Below are 20,986 nucleotides of genomic sequence, written 5' to 3'. Positions count from 1 at the left end.
GTATATTGTTTTGAGTAGCAAGTTTCAGAATCAAGTATAATTTGAACTGAAAATAAATTTTCTTGCCACTTACATTTTAAAGTGACCATGGAGCTGATAAAAACTATTTGTTTCCGAAACAAAACACATGTCCCTGTTTGAAAGAAATTCTTTCCATCAATCAGGATATTTTGCCAACCAGGAGAAAAATTTCTGATTCAACCAACCCGAAATCTCACTTGAATAATTTATTTAATTTGTGTAATTGAGATGTATATAAAGAATTTACTAGCTAGTAAACTGTTGCTATTAGTGTTAACCAACTGTACTCATTTTCAGCTAGAAAAACAGCTATATATCATCTAACTATACTTAGCCAGCTAGCTTACTGGTCAATCTTAAAAGCAATTTGTTGATTTGATAATTGCTATTGAAATAAATATATTATATAGCTACAGCTAAAAATATATAGCTATAAACATAAAGCATATACCTTAAAGTCATTAACTGGGTGTCAAAACAGGGTTTTCAGGATCAAATTTTAAGAGAAAATAAGGAGTTACTACTAATCAAGCGTTTTCTTTGTTAAATACCAGAGACGCTGTTTATTTCAAATGGAAGTAACTATGTAAATTATCAGTCCTGTTGCAAGATAAACATATGCTCAATTTTTCCTCACATAAAATGCACATATAACTATTTGAAAAAAACTGTATGTCATTCAAGAGATTTTAGGAGGAAATTATAATTAGAGTCTACATTTTATTTTACTTAGGAGAATTCAGGAGGGTGTTGAGTTTTTAGGTTATTTGTGAGACTTTAGGTATAGCGATCCTGCAAAACTGAAAAACGGTACAATTTCTCACAAGCCAAGAGCTTTTGATGGTGCAATGAATTTAATATTACCCTGATTCAAAGTACCCAAAGTTTGTGAGGTGTGAAATGGAATATTATTGATTAAAGCACAAATATACAATTAGTGGCCATACCATGCTCTGTAAAAAACGAACAACAGGTAAATCTGGAAACCAAAAGCTCATCTTATGAGCTAAAAATTACACAAAATATAAAGCTTTATAACTAGGTTTCTTTTCTATGCTTTGTAAAATACCAGTGTCGACGTATAAAGTAAAGATCATTAGTGCATTTTTGACGAGATAAGACAACAAGAAAAAAAGAAAAAGATAAGCTAACAAGCTCTGTTAAAAAAATGTGCCCAGAAAAAAACATGTACTTAAAACTAGTCTCATAGCGTCTCATTTCGTTAATTGCACACAAAAGTTGGTATCCGATTATAATTGCTTGTACCAAAATGTTTGATGTGCTGCCTAATACTTCTAATTCTAAATAATTAATGCTTAATAAACAAGATAAATTTCAGTGACAATGAAAAGCAAATACTGTATCTAAAATTGCAAAAAAAAGTGCTCTTTAGGGAGCAACATACCAGGATTTGAAAGTTGAATAATAGTATCAAAAACATCAGCACACTCTCTTTCTCTTGTGATTATAAATGTGACATCTCGAAAGGTTTTGGTTTTGATTTTAATTGATGAGCCTCGAGCAGTAATTGGCAGTCTCTCAGCTTCTGCAATGTGACTGTGTAGTATCTAAGGAATAACATCTGAAGTATTTTACTTGCTGTTAAAGTTTTATACACTCAGGAAATGATATATGATCTGACGGATAGATGAAGGGTGGATCTTCACGTTCGTTTTTTCATGATTTGCTGGAATTGTATTTCTAAGCCTATACCAACTGTTTATTATACCAACTGTTTATTATACCAACTGTTTATGAGGGCATTGTTGGAGAATATTGACTGATGTAAAAAGTATTGCTCAACCTTGCAAGGGTTATATGTTGAGAAAGGTCAATATCATCAGGTAATGCCCAAAATAAACAGTATGGATTATTGGACCTGTTTTTTTTTAAATAAATTCAAGAAATTAGTAAACTTTATGTATATTCATCTATCAACCAACAACTTGTACCTTAGCTTTCACAAGTAATCAAACTGTGTTAACTTCATTGCAATTAAGGGCTTTATCACACAATAATGTAGAAAATTGGGGTAATACCTACCCAGGTTTCCTTAGCTCCATGAGGATCAATAAAAATAACATGTGTTGCAGTTAGGTGTAGTGTGCCAGTAACACCCTTGGCATCTGTTGCAGAATCAACAAGTTTCACATTATCTACCTAAGGACAATATACAAATTTGCAAATATGGATAGTAAACCTCTTAAAATTTTGAATAAGCTATCAGACAGGGTGGCCACTAATAAAAGGAGAACAAAAGTAAGGATATTAAGGAGAATTGAGGAGACAAATTGACATTTTTAAGGATATTTTGCTGTGAACAAGAATAAAAATATAAAAAAATAAGGATAATTAAGGAGAAAACCAATTTTAGTTCTTTATCTTTAATGTTACATACTATGTTCTATGATAAGAAAATTATACATATTATACAAATATACATAAATTATGCCCTGAAAGATAGAAAATATAGGATTTTAGGTAACAGAGAAATTTGTCTTGTGACTGGCGATAAACAATCCATGAACACATTTCCAAAAAAGTTACGATCAGAAAAATTAAGAAATAAGGAGAAAATAAGGAGAATAGCTAAAATTTCGATTTTTTTAAGTATATTTAAGTACTTTTAAGGAGATTTTTTTAGGTTAAGGTTATTCAAGGAATTTAAGGAGGAGTGGTCACCCTGTCAGATTGAAATCCGTATTTTTCTGTGGACATATCTGTGGTAAAAATAAAACAAAAAACAGAAAAGAGGCCTGGAGTATAAATAGGTTTTGTATAATCAGATTTGTTTTGCCGCCATGATAACAATGAATTAGTCAAATTAGTCTCCTTCCAAAAAATACAGAGAATATCAAAAATAATAATTAGGTAAAACAAAAAAAGAAAAGGAATTGGAATTTTATTTCCTTTAATTAATCAACCTTTAGGCATCATTTAAAAAGCATTTATTGTCACCCTTGCGTAACAGAAAAAAGTTAGTACTATCAAAAGGTCAGGAAAATAACAACATATGTAACGTAAAGATCGTAATTCCTATTTTGTATGTGTATTTTAGGGTTGAAACTACATTATTGTAACTCAGCCAACATCCTTGCGTAGATAAAATCCCAAAGGAAAACCAGGAGATTGTAATACAAGCTTAGTAAAAAAAACGCTTTCTTAGGTTAAAAAAAGGCTTCTCAAAAATTCTTTTTGTTGTATACACTATTATTTTTTAATGATTATTAATATAACTAAATTTCAAAACTTGAAAAGTTGTTTGCCTATAGAAAAAAATATTGGTAACATTCTGTCCAGAAGCATTAAAAATTTACTATTTTTTACATACCTCAGCACAAAATCGGACTGGAATATTATAGAAGCTAGTCGATAAAGCTAGTGGAAAAATCCACTTAACCAGAAGAACAAGGGAAAAGAAACGCAATTTGAGTTTCGATGACGTCAGCAATAACCTGTCCAAATATGGAAAAATGTTTTTTATATATTTGTTTACTCATCGCCTCTATTGTGCTGATCAAGAAATTGCACAGAATCATGTGCTTTTCACAGTTAAAGAGATATATAGGGGTTTAAGAGTTTTTTAATGACGTCATCATCTGAATTGTTCCATAATGGGTGGGTTGATCCAGCTTTAGGAAATTGGCCCCATTTTGGTTCCAGGTGGCCCCTAATTACCCACACAAAAGATGATGTCAGTTATTTCCACTCATTGCCAAGTTATTTGGCCTTAAACTAGTGCAATGCAATGGCTTCACTAATCTTTTAAACGCATTGACCACAGTCTAATGCATTGACATCATGCCGTAACATCTAAAAAGGTAACAGAAAAGAAATAATTTTTTCAGAAACTTAAAGGAAAACAATAATTTTCACAAAATAGGTCTGTGGCAGTGGGACTTAATGGCTACTAAGAATAAATCAATTGATGTTTTTCTATATTTTATGATTTTTCAAATGAATTTTTCACTGAAAAATCAGTGATAAGTCATAAAACCTGGGATGTTCCGTTCTATCCCAGTATGTAGGGGGGTTTTAGATCCAAACATAAATTTTAGCCCCACTCTCCGCCCCTAAATATAGCACAACCCCAACCATTAACTGCTCAGCCCTTCTAACTCAGCTTTGGAAAGAGGGTGGATTACATTGATCACAACCACAAGCAAATAAGAACGTTTTGGTTTAATATATATGATATAGAGGTGAAACAAACAAATTAACTTTAATGAAAGACTTTTTTTTAAAAAGAAAAAAAATTTAATAGATCTTAAACCAAAAACATGGAAGACGGACAGAAGCAATTATGTAGATAAAACCTCTTGGTAATGTTTCTATACACAGTTTCTTGCAACATGTTGTATGCTGTTACCACTTGCGAGAAAACGAATGCGTTTATAATAGATGTACGATTTTTAATAGCTTGTACGGAACATACGTGCTCTGCACCTCCACTCCCATTGTATAAAGAACAAGGACTTGTAAATTGCTTTGAAATTTTTCACTTGCGAACATAGGGGACCTCTTCCCGCTCCACAACCCTTTATATGTTGACATCGACAATCTCCAAATACTAATATTTGCTGACGTCAGCATGCCCCAATTCCATGTTTTTTCATATATTTCCAGGTAGTGGAGTGAATTGTTTTATAATGCAGACATTGTGAAAAGTGCATAGCACAACTTTAACATTAGTTACTCGGCCTGCAGCCCCACCAAAGTAAAACTTTGCAGACACTTGCCAAGTGATGCTGTTTGCCCAGTAAGAACAAAAAGCCAATAACAGACAAATTCTCAATCGTGGATTGTAGTGTAATAGAACTAACTGTGACCAGGATGTACAAAAATATTAGGAGAAATCATGGTAGACATAATTAACTATTTTGAGAGTTGGGACAAGAAAAAATACATTGAAAAATAACACTTGAGAAAATGAGATTCTTTTGCAAGGTGCTTTGTAATTTTAATATGTAAACTAAATAAAAAAACGAATCTTATCTTATCTTATTGATGCATTTTTGTAAATTCAATGCCTAAAATCTAATACTACTTCCTGATATCCTAGCTAAAGCAATCTGTTAGGTTAGTATCAAAGTTAATAGTCTCAGAGTTGATGTACTAGAAATAGAAGGGCGAATGATGTGCAAATCATCTACTGCTTGTAGCACACTTTCGCTTGTAGCACACTTTATACAGAATTAAAGCCTTAAAGCCACACTAAAACCAAGTTAAATCATGTGAAAGTGAAGGAACAGTCACGCTAGACCCACATAAAAACCATGCTAAAGCTCTGATACTCAAACGGTAAAGCAAAACTAAAGCCACAACAAAATCAAGCCGAAGTCACATAAAAACCGCGCCAAACCCCGTCTAAGACCCAATATACTATCTATTATCTACTATCAACATTGCATTCATCAGAAAGAAACCTCTAAAGGCAATGAGAATATATGGAACACACTAAAGAACTAATCTTCCACGGCATACAATTCTCTGTAACCATAGAGGACATAACAAGGTTTGAAAAGAACAATCACATAAAAGTAGATTTGTTTGAATACAATGCAGTTATAAAAGTGATAAGGTTCACAGGCAACAAAAGTGCAATAGATCTACTACTCATTATAATCATTATTACTGCTGGATTAAAAACCTACCAAGAGTTATTTCATCTCAAATACAGTCATGGTCACAGGAAATTTATATAGATCTTCCACTAGAGCTAGCAACCCATCACTGAAAACCTGGGTCAACAACCACAAAGAATGCAATCTATGCCAACCACTAATACTGAAATCGAGCAACAGTTGACTTCTCTTGTCCAATCTTTCATTAGCAATAACGTCACCCACACAAAACCACTATATCTTTACCATGACCCCAAAACCCAATACCCAACACACATAAACCAATATAGTCTTTCAACAACATGTTGGTCCTACAAATAAGGCCATACAAGAGTCCCTCACAAACATTTTCATACAAAAGAGTGGAAAATGTTCCACCCTTTATAATAATCTGGATACAAAATATGTCTGTCTAGCTCATCCTGACCCTCAACTGTCTTCTCTATCTGCAAAATAACACATTCCAAAGCATTCTTCACCCTTCTACCACTTTACAATGCAAACTTACTTGTATATTAACCACCCATATCCATTACTCCCAACATATTTCCCTTCGCACATTTTCAAACTTCTGTAATCGACCACTAGCAAAATGTTTCTACACTTCTTCCCACTGATGAATGATTATAAGAAGGTAGCAAGTTAACCCAATACATTTTCTATTTACCCAGATTTTTTTCTTAAATGTAAAACAACGTTAATAGGATAGCCTATACTAATACTATTTTCATTACTGTCCTATACTATAATGTAATGAATAAGTTTCCACAACCTCGTATACAAAATATGTGATTATTAGATATATCAATGCTATTAAATTCATTATTAGTCTCCCAAATCCTCATAGTAACCCGCTGTAAAGTGTCACTTTTGAATAGAATGTGGAAGAATGAATGCAGCTGTGGCGTAACAAACTTAACAGATGAGGAATAATTCACTGAATAACTCATATTGTATTTAAACGCAAATAAAATTATTATTCTTAAAGGGCCTTTAGATAAAATTTTCATAGTTATGTGTTCATAGTTATGTTCATAGTTATTTTAAAAGAAAAATGTTCTTATAAAGTTTTGTGATATTTGGCAGAAGCTTGTTTACATTCTTTTAAAAACGTGAACCATTACATTTTTCACCATTTGAAAACTAAAAAAAACAAAGCTTATAAAGATCATAATTTATTCATGCAATTAAAAATCATACAATTAATAAACGTTTTAAAAAATTGTAATAAGTTTAATAATAGATTGTAGTAAGTACAGCTTCATAAGCTTGAAATGTCTTTTTTTATTTGCTTTTCCCAAAAGAATGTACAAACATCCGTTTTTGCATAAACCAACGCTTGTTTCGTTTAAGAGCTTCTTTTTGTAACTTTTACCACAAAAAACGACTCTGCATTAATTCAATAAAAGTTTTGTAATGTCCTTCATAAAAATCACTATGTTCAGAAATCAGACAGCTACCTCTGAAATCCTGTATAAGCTTAAAGAATTGATTATCACGATTTGGCAGATTGGAGCAATGGTTGCATGATTTGTAGGCTCATCTTACAAATTCTAACTGATATGCTTCACGATTTGCTTGTCTAACCAAAAAGGTACAAATTTTCACGAGTTCTGAATAACCCGGGATTTCATTCAAATTCTTCTTGGACGCATTCAAAAAATCTTTTAGCATAGTATGAGCACTTTTTAGATGTGACACCAGTGGATTTTTGCATTTAAATATTTCCACACCTATGGAGAATCCACAATAGATCTAATTATGCCAAAATCGAGCACATAAATCAACAGCCCTGTCTTAAACATTCATCCACTCATCAACGTCATTTTGATGTGGTGTCACTCCATCAATATTGTCTGGCAAAGTTACTGTTGAGATTCTGTTAGTGAGGTAAGACCAACATCTCCCAATAGAATTAAATCTGATCACTGATCACTCAAAATTTAATTTAATTGTATGATTGTACGACAAACGCGTCAAGCTCAAGATTTCTCCACAGCAAACCCATAGACATAAAGTTAGTAGTGTCCTTAACTGACAAGTCAGGGTCTCCGTCAGCAATCACCACAACAATAATGATTTCTTTGGTTTTTCGTTCATCTTTAATTAAATTGATCATATGTTTAACATGTATCACGTTAGTGCTTTCTATAACATGCAAAGGATACAACTGAACTGGAATTTTTGCAGAACGTGACCAGCTTATAATCGAACGATTTAATCTGTCTTTGGATATTTTCACAAACCTGCTTGTTAAGGTTTGATCCTTCGGATAAAGAACGCTTGCATTGAATAGTAATTTTCTTTGGAGAAAAAAGAGAATGAATCTGATGTATTGGACCTTGAGTATTTGTTAACCAGCAGGCACAACTGTTGAGTTTGGATGAGGAAAATCATGATCATTAAAATTCAGTGCTTCGTTTACCAAATGAAGAGTGCATATTTGTACGTCTGCTGTTTGCTGGAATACCCACATCAACTTTATTTTATTTTTCACTGACAACATAAATGTGTTTTCTTTGCAAAGATATCCCATTTCGTTGACTACTCGAGCTTCAGCACAAATAAAATAAAAGTTGTCCTGTGTTTTTTTGTATTACTTTTTGGGGAAACACATGTGTCTATCAGACATTTACAGTTTTTACTCCCTGTATTTTTTCGTGCCCAAAAGCAATAATCTGTGAATGGTATGGCGACATTTAGTTATACCATTTGTGCACATAACACTCTCTCTGCGACATAAGTGAGCTTCAGCTGAACCTTGTTCTATAAACGCCTTGACACAAGTAATTATCTTCGGATATTTATTGTGTATGCTTGGTTTTCCTTAACTCTTATTTTATCTATAAAGAAATAAGCAAATATAATTATAACTACATTAGAAATTTAGGAGTTTTAAAATGAGCGAAAAAAATAAATCAATATACTTTGCAAGAATTAGACTCGTCGTCAGAGCTGGATGTGTTGCATATCCAATCAATATCACTGTCATAATTTTTAGTCATGCTATGAAAGTAGCTAGTTAAAAAAAATCAAAAAATTCAGTATATTTGATATTTTAAAAAGGAAATACAAATGTTTGACGAATCTAAATTTAATTGAGAATAACTTCGTTTTGCAAGTTTGATTGAAACGTTTTTAATTCTTTTGTTTCTCGTTTTGTATTGGAATAGTTATGCTCAATTACGCCGGTACGTTTCAGGACAAAATTGGTATTTGTTTTCAACAAAATTTGGCACAGTTAACAAAAAAGTATGCTGAACATGATGGCGACATCAAAATTTTGATTTTTTGTCACCCAAATGTCATTTTAGGCCAAAATTGGTCCTAAAATTGAAACTACTTTATTTTCGACAAAATTTGGCACAGTTAACAAAAACAGTATGCTGAACATGATGGTGACATCAAAATTTTGATTTTCTGTCACCTAAATGCTGTTTAAGACCATAAACGTTTTAATTGCGCGACTTTCAACCATGAATGATAAGCCAAGCTTTTGTTAGCAGAAATTGTAGAATTGGGTTGCATTGTTTGTTTCTTAGTTGTGCATTTTTAATAGCGAGATGCATCTTGTTTTATTGTTCTACAGCTTTAGCCGGTGGAACTTTAAAATGGGCTTCTTTTTTTGTCGCCGTTTTTACTATCGAGACTAGTGAAGCACGAAAGGGTACCAGTCTAGTGTAGCAGTACGTGAATTATTAGTATTAGAGTGTTGATAACAGAAGTACCCTGTTGAACCGTATAAAAGGTACAAAACCTATTATTTTTACAAATAAATTATTTTGAATTATTAATTTATGTTCAGTTGGTTTCGCCAGATTCACCAAGCTACAATGGTTGTTTGTTATTTTTTTGTGACCCTTCACCTGGTTGTGGTGAAGGGTCTCCTTAAGAGACAAGAGAGGAGTTGAACGTCCTCCACCATACCTTAGTTTAAAGATGCGATTGTGGAAGTCCCATGAAATGCCACATAGTGATGGTGTCACTTTAAAAAACACCCAGTAGGAAGGGCATCCAGCTGTAAAACACTGCCAAAACTCTTTATTAATGGCCGTAAGAATAGTTGATCAGACAAACTGCGTAAACGGGGCTGGAACTCTAAGGAGTGAAGCTGTCGCGCACGGTAGGACAGATGTCAGATGTGAGCATCGTCAGACCGTTACCCAGCTATCTCATCACAAGGTAGATAACACTAGGTTGAGGATGGCTAGTGTAAATGTTGGTACTCTGAGAGGTAGAGCAGGTGAAGTAGTTGAAATGTTAGAACGTAGATCTGTTGATATGTGTTGTGTTTAGGAAGTTAGGTGGAGAGGAGCTTCAGTGAGATTTATGAAAGGTAGGAGGGCAAGGTATAAGCTTTTTTGGATTGGTAATAGTGATGGATATGGAGGAGTTGGCATATTCGTTGCAGAGAAGTGGGTAGAAAAAGTAATAGATGTTATGCGTGTTAATAGTCGTATTATAGTGATAAAGTTTTTGATAGGTAATAGGATTGTCACTTTTCTGTTTTTGGAAAGAATGGAGGAGGATAATTGGGTAAGAAAGTGTAGAGACTTGATAGTTCCTGGGGCAAAGCCCAGAGGCAGACCGAGAAAGACTTGGCAGGAGGTTATAAGGACAGACTTGATAGAGAGGAAGTTGAGTTTAGATCTAACACAGTCTAGATCAGATTGGAAGAGGGTCATTAATATACCCCGTCCAACCCATGCTAGCATGGAAAACGGACGTTAAGCCGAGAATGATGATGATGATGATGATGGGAATGAGGAGATTAAGAGCTGACCTCATAGAGGTATTTAAAATAATGAATGGGTATGAAAATTTGAACCCGAATGACTTTTTTGAACTGTGTGAGAATCCACTGACAAGGGGAAACTCAAAAAAGATATGGAAGCCTCATAGCAGGCTGAATAAAAGAAAAATTTCATTTATTCCTTGGGTTATTAATGAATGGAACATTCTACCAGAGAAAGCAGTGTTTGCTACTTTAATAAACAATTTTAAACTTTATTCAACCACATTTCGAGACTGTTATACACGTCAAAGAAGACTGCCAGGTAAATTTCGCATCATGGAGTTGGGTAGTTAGGTCGTTGCCAAGGGGAGAGTTAGAGAATTGCTAAATTTCACTGTAACAAAGTTATATTTGCTCTCTTTTGCAGGCCTTTTCAGAAGAGGCGTGCAATAGCACGCGCACACCTCCACACACACGCAAAATGGCTTAGGGGTGCTATTGATAGCACCTGCAAAATGACAAATTTTATAAGAAGTTAACCAGTGCAGCACACCCAAAAACACACCTAAAATACTTGAGGCGTGCTTTTTGGCACACACGTATTAAAATTTTCCTGAAAAGGCCTGCCTTTGCAGTTCCTATCATTGATGTTTAATTAAATACAGTTTTTTCTACCTCTGATTAAATTAAATAAACATTAATAATTATTTATGCATTTGACCATATTATTTTTTTAACTATATGTATAATAAATATTTTTTTTAAATAAGGAGAAAATCAATTCACATTTCTGTTTTTATAGAGGGTAACTAAAGCATAAAAAAACTCGCATTTCTCACAGAAATCTAACATTACATACACTAAAAAAAGATATTTCTAAAAAGAAACTGACTGGTATCCTTGTTGCAAAGCTTTTGCATCCATTGCGGAAGAACTTGGTCTCAGACCCTGGCTGAATGCCAGAGACTCTAAAGCTTTGGGGAGACAATGCGATTTTTTTATCCGCATGCAATGCGATTTTGTTGCATTGCACTGCAGGAATCAAAATCAGACAGAATCAGTGCAGAACAAAATGCAAAACTGTAAATGTGGAAAGCTCTTGCAACTTCATTATCCTCGCCGCCTGCATCAGCACGTGAAACAGAAAACCGATCAACACAGCGCCAAATTGATCTTCGTGATAGAGCGCAGTTATTTGGCAGAACTGTAGCTGATAGATACTTTGCTGGAACAATAAGCCCGACCTCCCTTTTTCTCTTTTTAACCATTATATATATTAAGATCGATTAGTCTTTGTTTTTATTATTATACTTTTAGAAAGATATGTTGTGTTTATTAAAATCATTGTTTTTAGCACACTAGATTTTTGCATAATTTTATAAGCCCCCCTTCCTTTTACCCCCCCCCTGAATAAGTCCCCTCCCCCAAAAACCCATTTTGACAAATAAGCCCCGGGGGCTTAATCGATCATTTACGGTATATGTTGAAGAAAAGAATAATGGATATCTTCTTTGATTCTGAACATCAGAGGAGAAACAATGCCGGATTTACTTTTCCTATGTATTCTCAAAGCACCCCAATCCCACCTATTCAACCACCTCAACATCAAAACTACTCAAGTATGTTGCAGTCCAGCCAGGTTCCATATTCACCGTTTCAGGGAAGTAACCATTCAAATAAGTCATACACAAGTTGAAAATCTCTTGAAAACAAACATATAAAGAATGTACATCTCTTGTTGTACATACAGTACCGATCGCGAGTAACTATACATGAGTATTAAACTACGGGTACGAGTTAGGGCCTATGCAGGTTTTTGCGGGCGAATACTTGAATTTTTCTTAAAACGTCGAGCTCTCCCGAGAACGCCCGCACTTTTTACGGCGTATGCGGCTTATCGGCACCCTCGTACATCCAGTTTAAAGAGAAAAGTAACAAATTTCTTAAATAAAAATTAAAATCATGGTAAACTTTAAGCCATGTAGAATGTTTGAACCCTTTTTAAAAATAAAAATTGCACAGGCAAATTTTTGATATTGTATCGCAATTCCACAGCACAGGTGTAGTTTTCCCAGGAAAGGGAGTTTACCTCAGGAATACAGTTTGTCCTTTATCTAATGTGATTTAGGAAGCAAAGATTCAATCACATACCCTAAAGAACCCTTAAAAAGTAAATGGTTACCAGAATTAAAAAAAAATTATCAGAACTTACCTTTGGTGTACGAATATAATCAAGTGGAGACATCAGGATGCAATTATTCGTTAGCTAGCTATTATTATATACATTTCCTTAAAAATATATGATGAAATAGAAATGACATTGACAGAAAATGACACCATTACTCAGTTAGGGACAACTGCAAATTAGACTATTTCTCCTAAATAAGCTAGTAGCTAAATTAGGAGATTTTTAATAGCTTAACTTGGAGAGAATATTTAGGAGATCGAAAATTTTAATCATCTTCGCAATCTTTGTTGGTCGCGCTGTTCTGCCCGGATTGCGAAAACGGTTAGCAATAAATAACAGTAGCCAAAAGTACACGGGATTTTTTGTGGAAACCCGATTTTACTGGGCTAAATTAAGCTTCCTGCGCCACTTCACCTTATCCCTATTCTGACTCAACTTAAAACACGGCCTGTCTTAAGACGGGACGGACCATCTTTGCACACGGTGGCCCATCTTTTCACATGCTGCCCTGTCAATTGGGAAGATGCTTTATCCAAAATGCCATTCCGTGGTTTAAAATTAACTCTTATATAAAATACTTCGGCATTTAATTCGTGACCTAAAAGGGACATTTAATTTTCATTTTAAAATAAAAACAAATTTCAATTTTTTTATCAATTTTTCTTTTTTAATTCAATACAAAAAGAAAATTTAAACTCAATTTTCGTTTTCCGTTTTCAAATCAAAAAACAAAAAAGGAACTTCATATTTTGGCAAAAAAGTACCCTCTCCTTCGCAGACGTTTTTCATCTACAAACCCAAGGATTACTTTGGGTCATTTGGTGCTAAAAATCCCAAAATGTAATATCAATTTCCAAATTTTTGATTTTTAATAGAATTTCAAATTTGAAAATTTAATCAAATTTCGTTTAAATCAAGAATTGAAATTCAAGTTCAATTTTTGATTTTGGTTTAAATAGAAATTTGAAAATTAAATTAAATTTTTGATTTTTGAGTTAAATCAAAATCAAAAATTGAAAATCAACTTTGATTTTTAAATTAAATTAAAAAAGGAAATTCGATTTTATTTTTTTTCTGAAGAATAATCACTTTTTTTTATTATTATTATTATTATTATTAGCGGACAAGGATTGACGCAACATATTACGTCTACTTACAATGGGGAGAAGGGTCCTTAAACCTAGCTTAAACCGTGGGCCAGTTTTTAAACTTTTTCCGAGAAGATTTTGAAATACTGCATAATAATTTATCAACTGTGCGAGAAAATCTTCAAACATTTCAATTACGGAATCAAGCTGCAGATTTATATGTCATCGATTTGGACTTAGGAAGATTCCTTAAAACAATCTTATGAAAATATTGCGCTTGAAACGCCGCATCATTGTTTAGGTTGGATCGAAACGAAAAGGCATATTTAGTGAATTGATTAAGTAGTCGATGTTTTGACAATATGTTTAAAAGAGAATCTTACAGCAGATTCCCGGTCAGTGAAAAGAAAAGTTTCGTATAGCGAACTTAAAGCGTCACAGTACTTCTCGCAATGGATACATAACACAAATTTTGTTAAGAACAATTTATATTTTAGGAATGATGATTTTTATTTTTAAAAGCGTTTTTGAGAATCGATTCAATACGTGCTTCTATTTATTTTATGTGAGGTAGAATGTAAAGTAGAAAGAAAAAAACTTTGCACGCTTTGAATATTATGCCGAAAGCTGTTCCGAAATTTAATATATTGAAAATTTTTCAATACGTCAGACTTGTGGTTGAAAGAATAAATTAGGCTACGTTTTCAGTGAAGAAGGTCATAAAAAATTTTGTTGCTCTCTGAATAGCTCTACTTCTAACTCCTATAAAATACTAACATCGCTCAGCGTGGAACCGATACTCCATAAAATTGTAGATAGGTTTTCACAACTCATTTTTACAACTTACAGAGAACTTATGCCGCAAAGTTTTAATTTTTAGCTAAAACAAATATTTGTTTTTCTTAATTGTTACAATAATTTAAGTCATTTTAGGTAAACCTTTTTTGTCACGGAAGGTAAACTTTAAGGTTTGAATTTAGAAATCAGGAAATCTAAATATGATCAGAACATCAGAAAATCAGAACAAATGAATGTAGACGGAAATAGTGTTAAATTATTAATGTTTCTTTTTTCTTCAGTTCAAAGAAAAAATAACTAAAAAAGGAAAATCTAGAATATATAACAATGTTTTACTTTTAATAAAAAATATCTTTCTTCTCTCTAAAAACAATTATGTTCGAGCTTCCTTTATAATTCATGAAAAAAAATGTGAAGCAGAAAACAATTTATTTCCAAAGTTATAGATGTGACATAGACATTTGACAATAAACGAACACTTGTATAAGAATAGCTTCTATTCACCAGTTTCAAGAACTTAAATAATTTTACTAGTAAGGATAGTAAGGATAAGAAACATTTTTTTTAGAAAAAAAAGTTAAATGCACATATAAAAAAATTACAAATTGTTTAAAATTGCTAAGATATTTTCAAAAACATTGACCGTAACGGTCTCGTAAAACTCGTTACGGCAATGGGGGCATCGTAATTCCGTCCATTGATCCACACACGTGGAGCATCCAAGTACTTGCTTGCAACACATTGAAATTGCTATTGGTGAAGCACTTATGTCTTGACACACAACACACTTGAATGTTTCTTTTAAAGGTTCAATAAGAGCGTTGTTTTTTATTGGCATGGTGGAGTAGCCGACAATGAAGCGAGAATGACCATCAATGGCAATGACATGTGTAGCCCCATACATAACAAGCTTTTCATTTTGATCATAGTGAATTTTATGACTAAAGTAATCGGCCCGATAAGGTATTGGGTTAACCATTCGTGCGGTGTCAGTGCGTCTTCTCTGGTGGTTTTGGGGTGCAGCTTTTGCTAAAGCTCGTCCAACTCTATTATGGCTAACACGTATATTGTCTCTATTAGCAATATACCCGGTCATCATTTTCCTCCCATACGTTGGACCAACCTTAAATAAATAAATTTGGTCAATGTCATAAAATAGTGAATAACAGAGTTCATTTATAAAGACGCTGTTTTATTCAAAGAAATGAAAATTATATTTTTTTTTCAAGAAAATATATTTCAGCAAGAGAAAAAAGTATTAATTAAGAAAAAAAGTTTTAACTTTTGTTTCTGGTATTTTTATTATACTCCAGTAAAACAAGCCAGTTCAGGAAACAAAATTTGTGGCGCTTTCTTTAAAAAATATTTTCCTCAAGGAAGCACGCAACAAAATTTACAGCTGTTTTCTCTACTTTACTCATATCTTAGAAGACGAGGAGGAAAATCGATAAGAAAAGCTGCAATATAAATGTGTCATGTAGAGAAATGTAAAAATGAAAAAATCTTAGAAAAACATATTTTTCTAACGAAATGCCGAATTATTAAAAAATAACTGAAGTAAATGTAATAATGTCTTATACATACTTCTTGAACTGCTGTTGCTACTATCTGTTCTAAATGGGCTTGTGAAACCCTTGGCGACAATCCATTTTCTTTACAATACCGTTTTATTGACTTTACGGAATAACCTCTTTCTCCTGGATATCGCGACTGCAAGATATTGCTTATCTCTTCATAAGTTTTTTTTTGAGAAAAAAAAGAAAGAATTTCTTCAGTAAAAATTTTATTCATGTCTGTTTCTGTGGTAAGACAAACAACATTTAACTGAATCCTACGAATGTTATACAACTCTTTACACTTCACGTCAATTGATCTGATAGACCAGAATTATCACATGACTTGTCACATGATTTGTTACTCTTTTAGGCATTTACAAGTTAAAAATTTTCAATTTTCTATTTAAACCAAAATTAACAATTGAACTTGAATTTCAATTTTTGATTCAAATTAAAAATCAAAAATTGAACTTAAAATTCAATTTTTGATTTAAACGAAATTTGATTTAATTTTCAAATTTAAAATTCTCTTAAAAATCAGAAATTTAGAAATTGATATTACATTTTGGGATTTTTAGCACCAAATGACCCAAAGTAATCCTTGGGTTCGTAGAAGAAAAACGTCTTCGAAGGAGAGCGTACTTTTTTGCCAAAATATGAAGTTCCTTTTTTGTTTTTTGATTTGAAAACGAAAAACGAAAATTGAGTTTAAATTTTCTTTTGTATTGAATTAAAAAAGAAAAATTGATAAAAAAATTGAAATTAGTTTTTATTTTAAAATGAAAATTAAATGTCCCTTTCAGGTCACGGATTTGTTATACTTCGTTTTCAAATCAAAAAACGAAAAAGGAAATCCATCTTTTAGCAAAAAAGTACGCTCTCTTTCGCAAACGTTTTTTCTCTACAATCCCAAGGCTTACTTTGGGTCATTTGGTGCTAAATATCCCAAAATGTATTATCAATTTCCAAATTTTTGATTTTTGATAGAATTTTAAATTTGAAAATGAAATCGATTTCGTTTAAATCAAAAATTGAATTTCAAGTTCAATTTTTGATTTTTGATTTGAATCAAAGATTGAAATTCAAGTTCAATTGTTAATTGTGATTTATATAGAAATGTGATTTAAATAGAAGAGGGGCATCCATGATTGAAATATTTTGTTATATATTCAAGAAACAGAAAGACTATGACTATGATTTCAAGAAATATTATAAAAGTTAATTTATATTTTCTGTGATCAGTATCACCACTTTCGAGCAGAGTCCTTAGGCTCCCATTTGAGCTACAGAAATTTTTTTTGAAATTCTTGCTCAACTGGACAACAGCATTACGTGGGGATCAAAACCACAACCACTTGGAAATGAGTCGTACTCCGACTGTGCTACTAATATTTGTGAATTTATGTCTGTGTTTGTTCAATTTTTAAGGAAATAAATTATGACATTGTATTTGTATTGCTCATTACTTTAGCTATATTTGTAATAGATTAGATTTAGAGAATTCATGATTTATTTTCCTCCATATATTTTTTGTTTCTTTTGTCCTCTCCTATAGACACTGCATTTGTCCACAATTGGGCCAGAGCTGTCTTCAATTTTTTTTAAATTTAAAAGTGTGTTTCCCATGTTACAAGGCTCAAATTTAGTCTGGGAGTCTTCAAACTGACCCATGTTGTGGCTGTTTCTAAAAAGTATCAATAGTTGGATCTGTCCCATTTTTACTAGTATTTTTGAAAACACAAGTGTCCTTTGTCAATAGTTGGGCCTGCCCCATCCTATGACACAGTCTTTTAAAAGCATGGGAATTGTTTGTCAATAGTTGGGCCTGTCCCATCCTAATGGAACTAAACACAGTTTAGCTCATGTTAATTGCAGTTTCCAGTTGGGTTGCTAGCTGGTTGGGTGAACTAAAATATAAAAACACTATATTGAGCTTCAAAATTGGTGCATGATGTTTTGTTTACCCACATGGGGTATTGTCTCAATTAACTGGGCCAATGAGCCTAGCTTCTGTTAGGGTTAGGGTTAGGCTTTATAATTCCCCATGGCTTCACTCGAGTATATACCTAAAAAGTAAACATTATTTTTATATAATATTTCTGATTTTATGTAGCTAGCAATAACATTTTAAATTACTACACTAAACTCACGTGGACTCTTTATCAGAAAATGATAGACATGGTGATACGCGACAAAGGAGGCCATTCAGTTGGATCGTCTTTCCAATCATTGGCAGCACACTTGTAAGGACATTTTCTTAACCCTGAAACAAAAGTAAGAAATGTAGCTTTAGCTAGCTAGAACTTTTTTAACTGAAAGAGCTTTTTGTCCCCCAAGCATCTTCTGTAATCCATTACCTATGATTGTTAGCTTGTCTTTATAACGTTCAGAAGCTTCTTTTGGTAAATTTTCTTGATATTCATACGACATTTTGTAAACTCCACAACTGTGACTACCTATGTTTTGTTCGCCCCCGCTTCAAGATGGTACGTAATTGTCACGTCACTTTTTCGCCCGAGAATAAATTAAGAATATCACATCACATTGGCCTCTGACCTAAGCTGAAAACATTGTCTTCAAAAAACAACGAAAGATTTCAATATAGTAAGCTAGCTAGCTCCACGTTTTCAAGAAGCATCTATCACACTGCAACCTAGTAATATCATTAACTCCATCTTTTGGCTTCAATTACTATAATGGCAACGCATCAAATGACTCGAGCAAACACCTTCGGATACTTCTTTAGCACAGATATTGCATGTAGCCAGGTCGGTTTGTTTCATGCTATACTTTATTATCATGTTAGGAGCCCAGAAACTGTCACTTTTTAACCACCCTAGAACCCTCATGGCTTTTATACAAGTAACGCCAACCTTATAGCCAAGTTGCCATTATGATAACTCGTTATGTTATGTACAGTGTTGTTTCTGTTCATTCACCGCGATATCATGATACGATCCTGCTCCAACCTGTACCAATTTTGGCCTCGTGTTTTCACTTTGCAATCTTATCTGCGTGAAATTTTGGCCTCGTGTTTTCACTTTGCAAATTTTTCAAACTTTTACCCCCTCAAACCCCGCTAAAAACGCTCCCCCGACACTCCTCTCCAAAAATCCCAAACCTCATGTAACCAGCACATAAAATTTAGATGATGTCATCAAAAATTTTAGCGCATGCGCAGATCACACAACAACCGACGAATCTAGCGCATGAGCAATCGAGTAGGGGAAGTCCCTTACTCGATGACCTTTTTTGATTGAGCCGTATTTATAATAAAACAATATGAGTTGGTTCAGGAACGCAATTAGCAAACTGTATAACACCATATCAGCTCCAGTAGCAGCTACCCGCGACGCTCTTGCCGATCGATTGAAGAATGTGAGGGATACTGTTACTTTTTATTATAACAACCTCAAGGAGCATATTTCACCAACGCTTCATGATGTTGTTGAACATGAGGCGCAGATGATAGAAGACGGAAATCGAGTGAAGACATGGCGGTTCAATAAGACCCTTAAGCAACCACTGGCAGATGCTATTATGCAAAAAATCACGCCTCATATCGATATGAGAGTCACGGTAGTCTACAGCTTCAACTGTGATGTTCACAAAGGTGGTGGTGATGTATCAGGTTATCAGAAGACCAAGAGCTCTGGGTCACTATCGAGCATTGCAGAAATCGAAACCTTCATAGAGCAATGTGAGATGAAGCGTCTCGACCTCGAAGATGCGGAGTTTTGGACCAAGGCATACCTACCACCCGACAGAACTATCGAGACCCCTGGAGCATACGAGGGCAAAATTGTCTTCACGCATGTACATATCAAGATCATCTCATCAAGAGAACCGTTACTTGGATGTGGACCACTTCCTGACTGGTTGCGAAAGAAGAGATGCATCTACGGCTTAGACAAAGACGATGAAAGAACGGACAATTTGTGCTTCTGGAGATGCCTAGCCGTGCACTACAGAGGAGAGCGCAAGCAGCGTGAAAAGCGCACCACACAAGAATCCCTCGCCCTGGCTCGTGAGTACTACGAGGACCCCAATCTAAAGCGTGAAAATTTGCGCTCTACAAAGCTTGTAGATTTCGAGAGTATTGCCAAACGATTCAAGATTAACATCAGAGTATTTGAACCGAAGACGAACACTGACAAGGCACCATGGCGGCTCGTATATGGACAGAACCAGTACAAAAACGGGTTAGACACGATCAATCTTGATATGTTGGATGGCCACTGATTTTTCATCAAAAAGATGGATGTTTTAACACAACATTGGGAACGCGAGGCGTGTAATCAACGGTTTACGCAAAGCAACAACCTCACGCGACATAAACAGGACGAGTGCGGAGGTGCCAAGACTATGATCATTTGCAGGGGTGAGAAAGTCAAGCGAATGCCAAGCAAGTCCGAGAAAGTTTTTTATGACGAAAGCTTTAGCTATGCGGCATGTCAGTGGATAGAAGCGATGGCTGAGCAAACAGGTAGACACATACAACACGCACTCTGTGGACATGGAGGAGAACGAGTGCTGCTAGATGATCTAAAGCGCGAGGTGTATAAAGTTGATGGTTATGAGCCAATTTCAAAGACAGTCTACGAATACAACGACTGCAAGTGGCACGGATGTCTCTGTCAACCCAATAGATCCAATGCACACAAGAATTTGTACACTGCAACTAAGTGGAAGGAAGACTTCATAGTGGGGTCAGGGTATAACCTTGTCACAGCATGTGAGTGCGAGAGCCCACCAAAAATCAAGAGATGCTTCAAGAAAGAATTTCGACCCTACCCCCACTACATCGTGTTCGACTTTGAGGCCCTCCTAGCACCATTGAATCAGCGACAAACAGCAGATCTAACATACCTATCCGAGCATATCCCAGTAAGTGTGGCTGTTCACGACAGTCTCAACGAAATGGCTATGCAAGTAGTTCACGGTGTTCTAAACCCGTGGCGCCAAGGAAAACGACT

The 20,986-nt window shown here is 34.2% G+C and overlaps 2 protein-coding genes across 2 annotated transcripts in view; both read right to left on the bottom strand.

The window, feature by feature from the left end:
- LOC130655588 (myotubularin-related protein 6-like) overlaps positions 1 to 12,816 on the bottom strand; it is a 33,845-nt gene extending 21,029 nt beyond the window's left edge. Inside the window, exons 1-3 of the mRNA XM_057458353.1 lie at positions 12,593 to 12,816; positions 2,065 to 2,181; positions 1,427 to 1,589 (exon numbers count right to left, since the gene is read on the bottom strand). Of these exons, the coding sequence (XP_057314336.1) occupies positions 1,427 to 1,589; positions 2,065 to 2,181; positions 12,593 to 12,625 (313 nt within the window). The 5' untranslated portion in view covers positions 12,626 to 12,816. The remainder of the gene's footprint in view (positions 1 to 1,426; positions 1,590 to 2,064; positions 2,182 to 12,592) is intronic.
- Positions 12,817 to 14,554: 1,738 nt separating this feature from the next.
- On the bottom strand, positions 14,555 to 19,067 carry LOC130655589 (uncharacterized). The gene is made up of 4 exons (XM_057458354.1): positions 18,368 to 19,067; positions 18,161 to 18,273; positions 16,039 to 18,076; positions 14,555 to 15,577 (listed from the first exon to the last, which is right to left on the bottom strand). The coding sequence occupies exons 3-4, from the start codon at positions 16,243 to 16,245 to the stop codon at positions 15,053 to 15,055; spliced, it is 732 nt and encodes a 243-aa protein (XP_057314337.1). The 5' UTR covers positions 16,246 to 18,076; positions 18,161 to 18,273; positions 18,368 to 19,067; the 3' UTR covers positions 14,555 to 15,052.
- Between the last annotated feature and the right edge of the window lie 1,919 nt (positions 19,068 to 20,986).

This window comes from Hydractinia symbiolongicarpus, chromosome 8, assembly GCF_029227915.1.
Source record: "Hydractinia symbiolongicarpus strain clone_291-10 chromosome 8, HSymV2.1, whole genome shotgun sequence".
NCBI lineage: Eukaryota > Metazoa > Cnidaria > Hydrozoa > Anthoathecata > Hydractiniidae > Hydractinia > Hydractinia symbiolongicarpus.
This window is presented reverse-complemented; position numbering and strand designations above follow the sequence as displayed.

Excerpts from the sequence above, each read along its gene's own strand:
- LOC130655589 (XM_057458354.1), bottom strand. The coding sequence starts at position 16,245 with ATGAATAAAATTTTTACTGAAGAAATTCTTTCTTTTTTTTCTCAAAAA. Across the intron at positions 15,578-16,038 it reads TAGCAACAGCAGTTCAAGAA|GTTGGTCCAACGTATGGGAG; the intron begins GTATGTATAAGA and ends TATTTATTTAAG.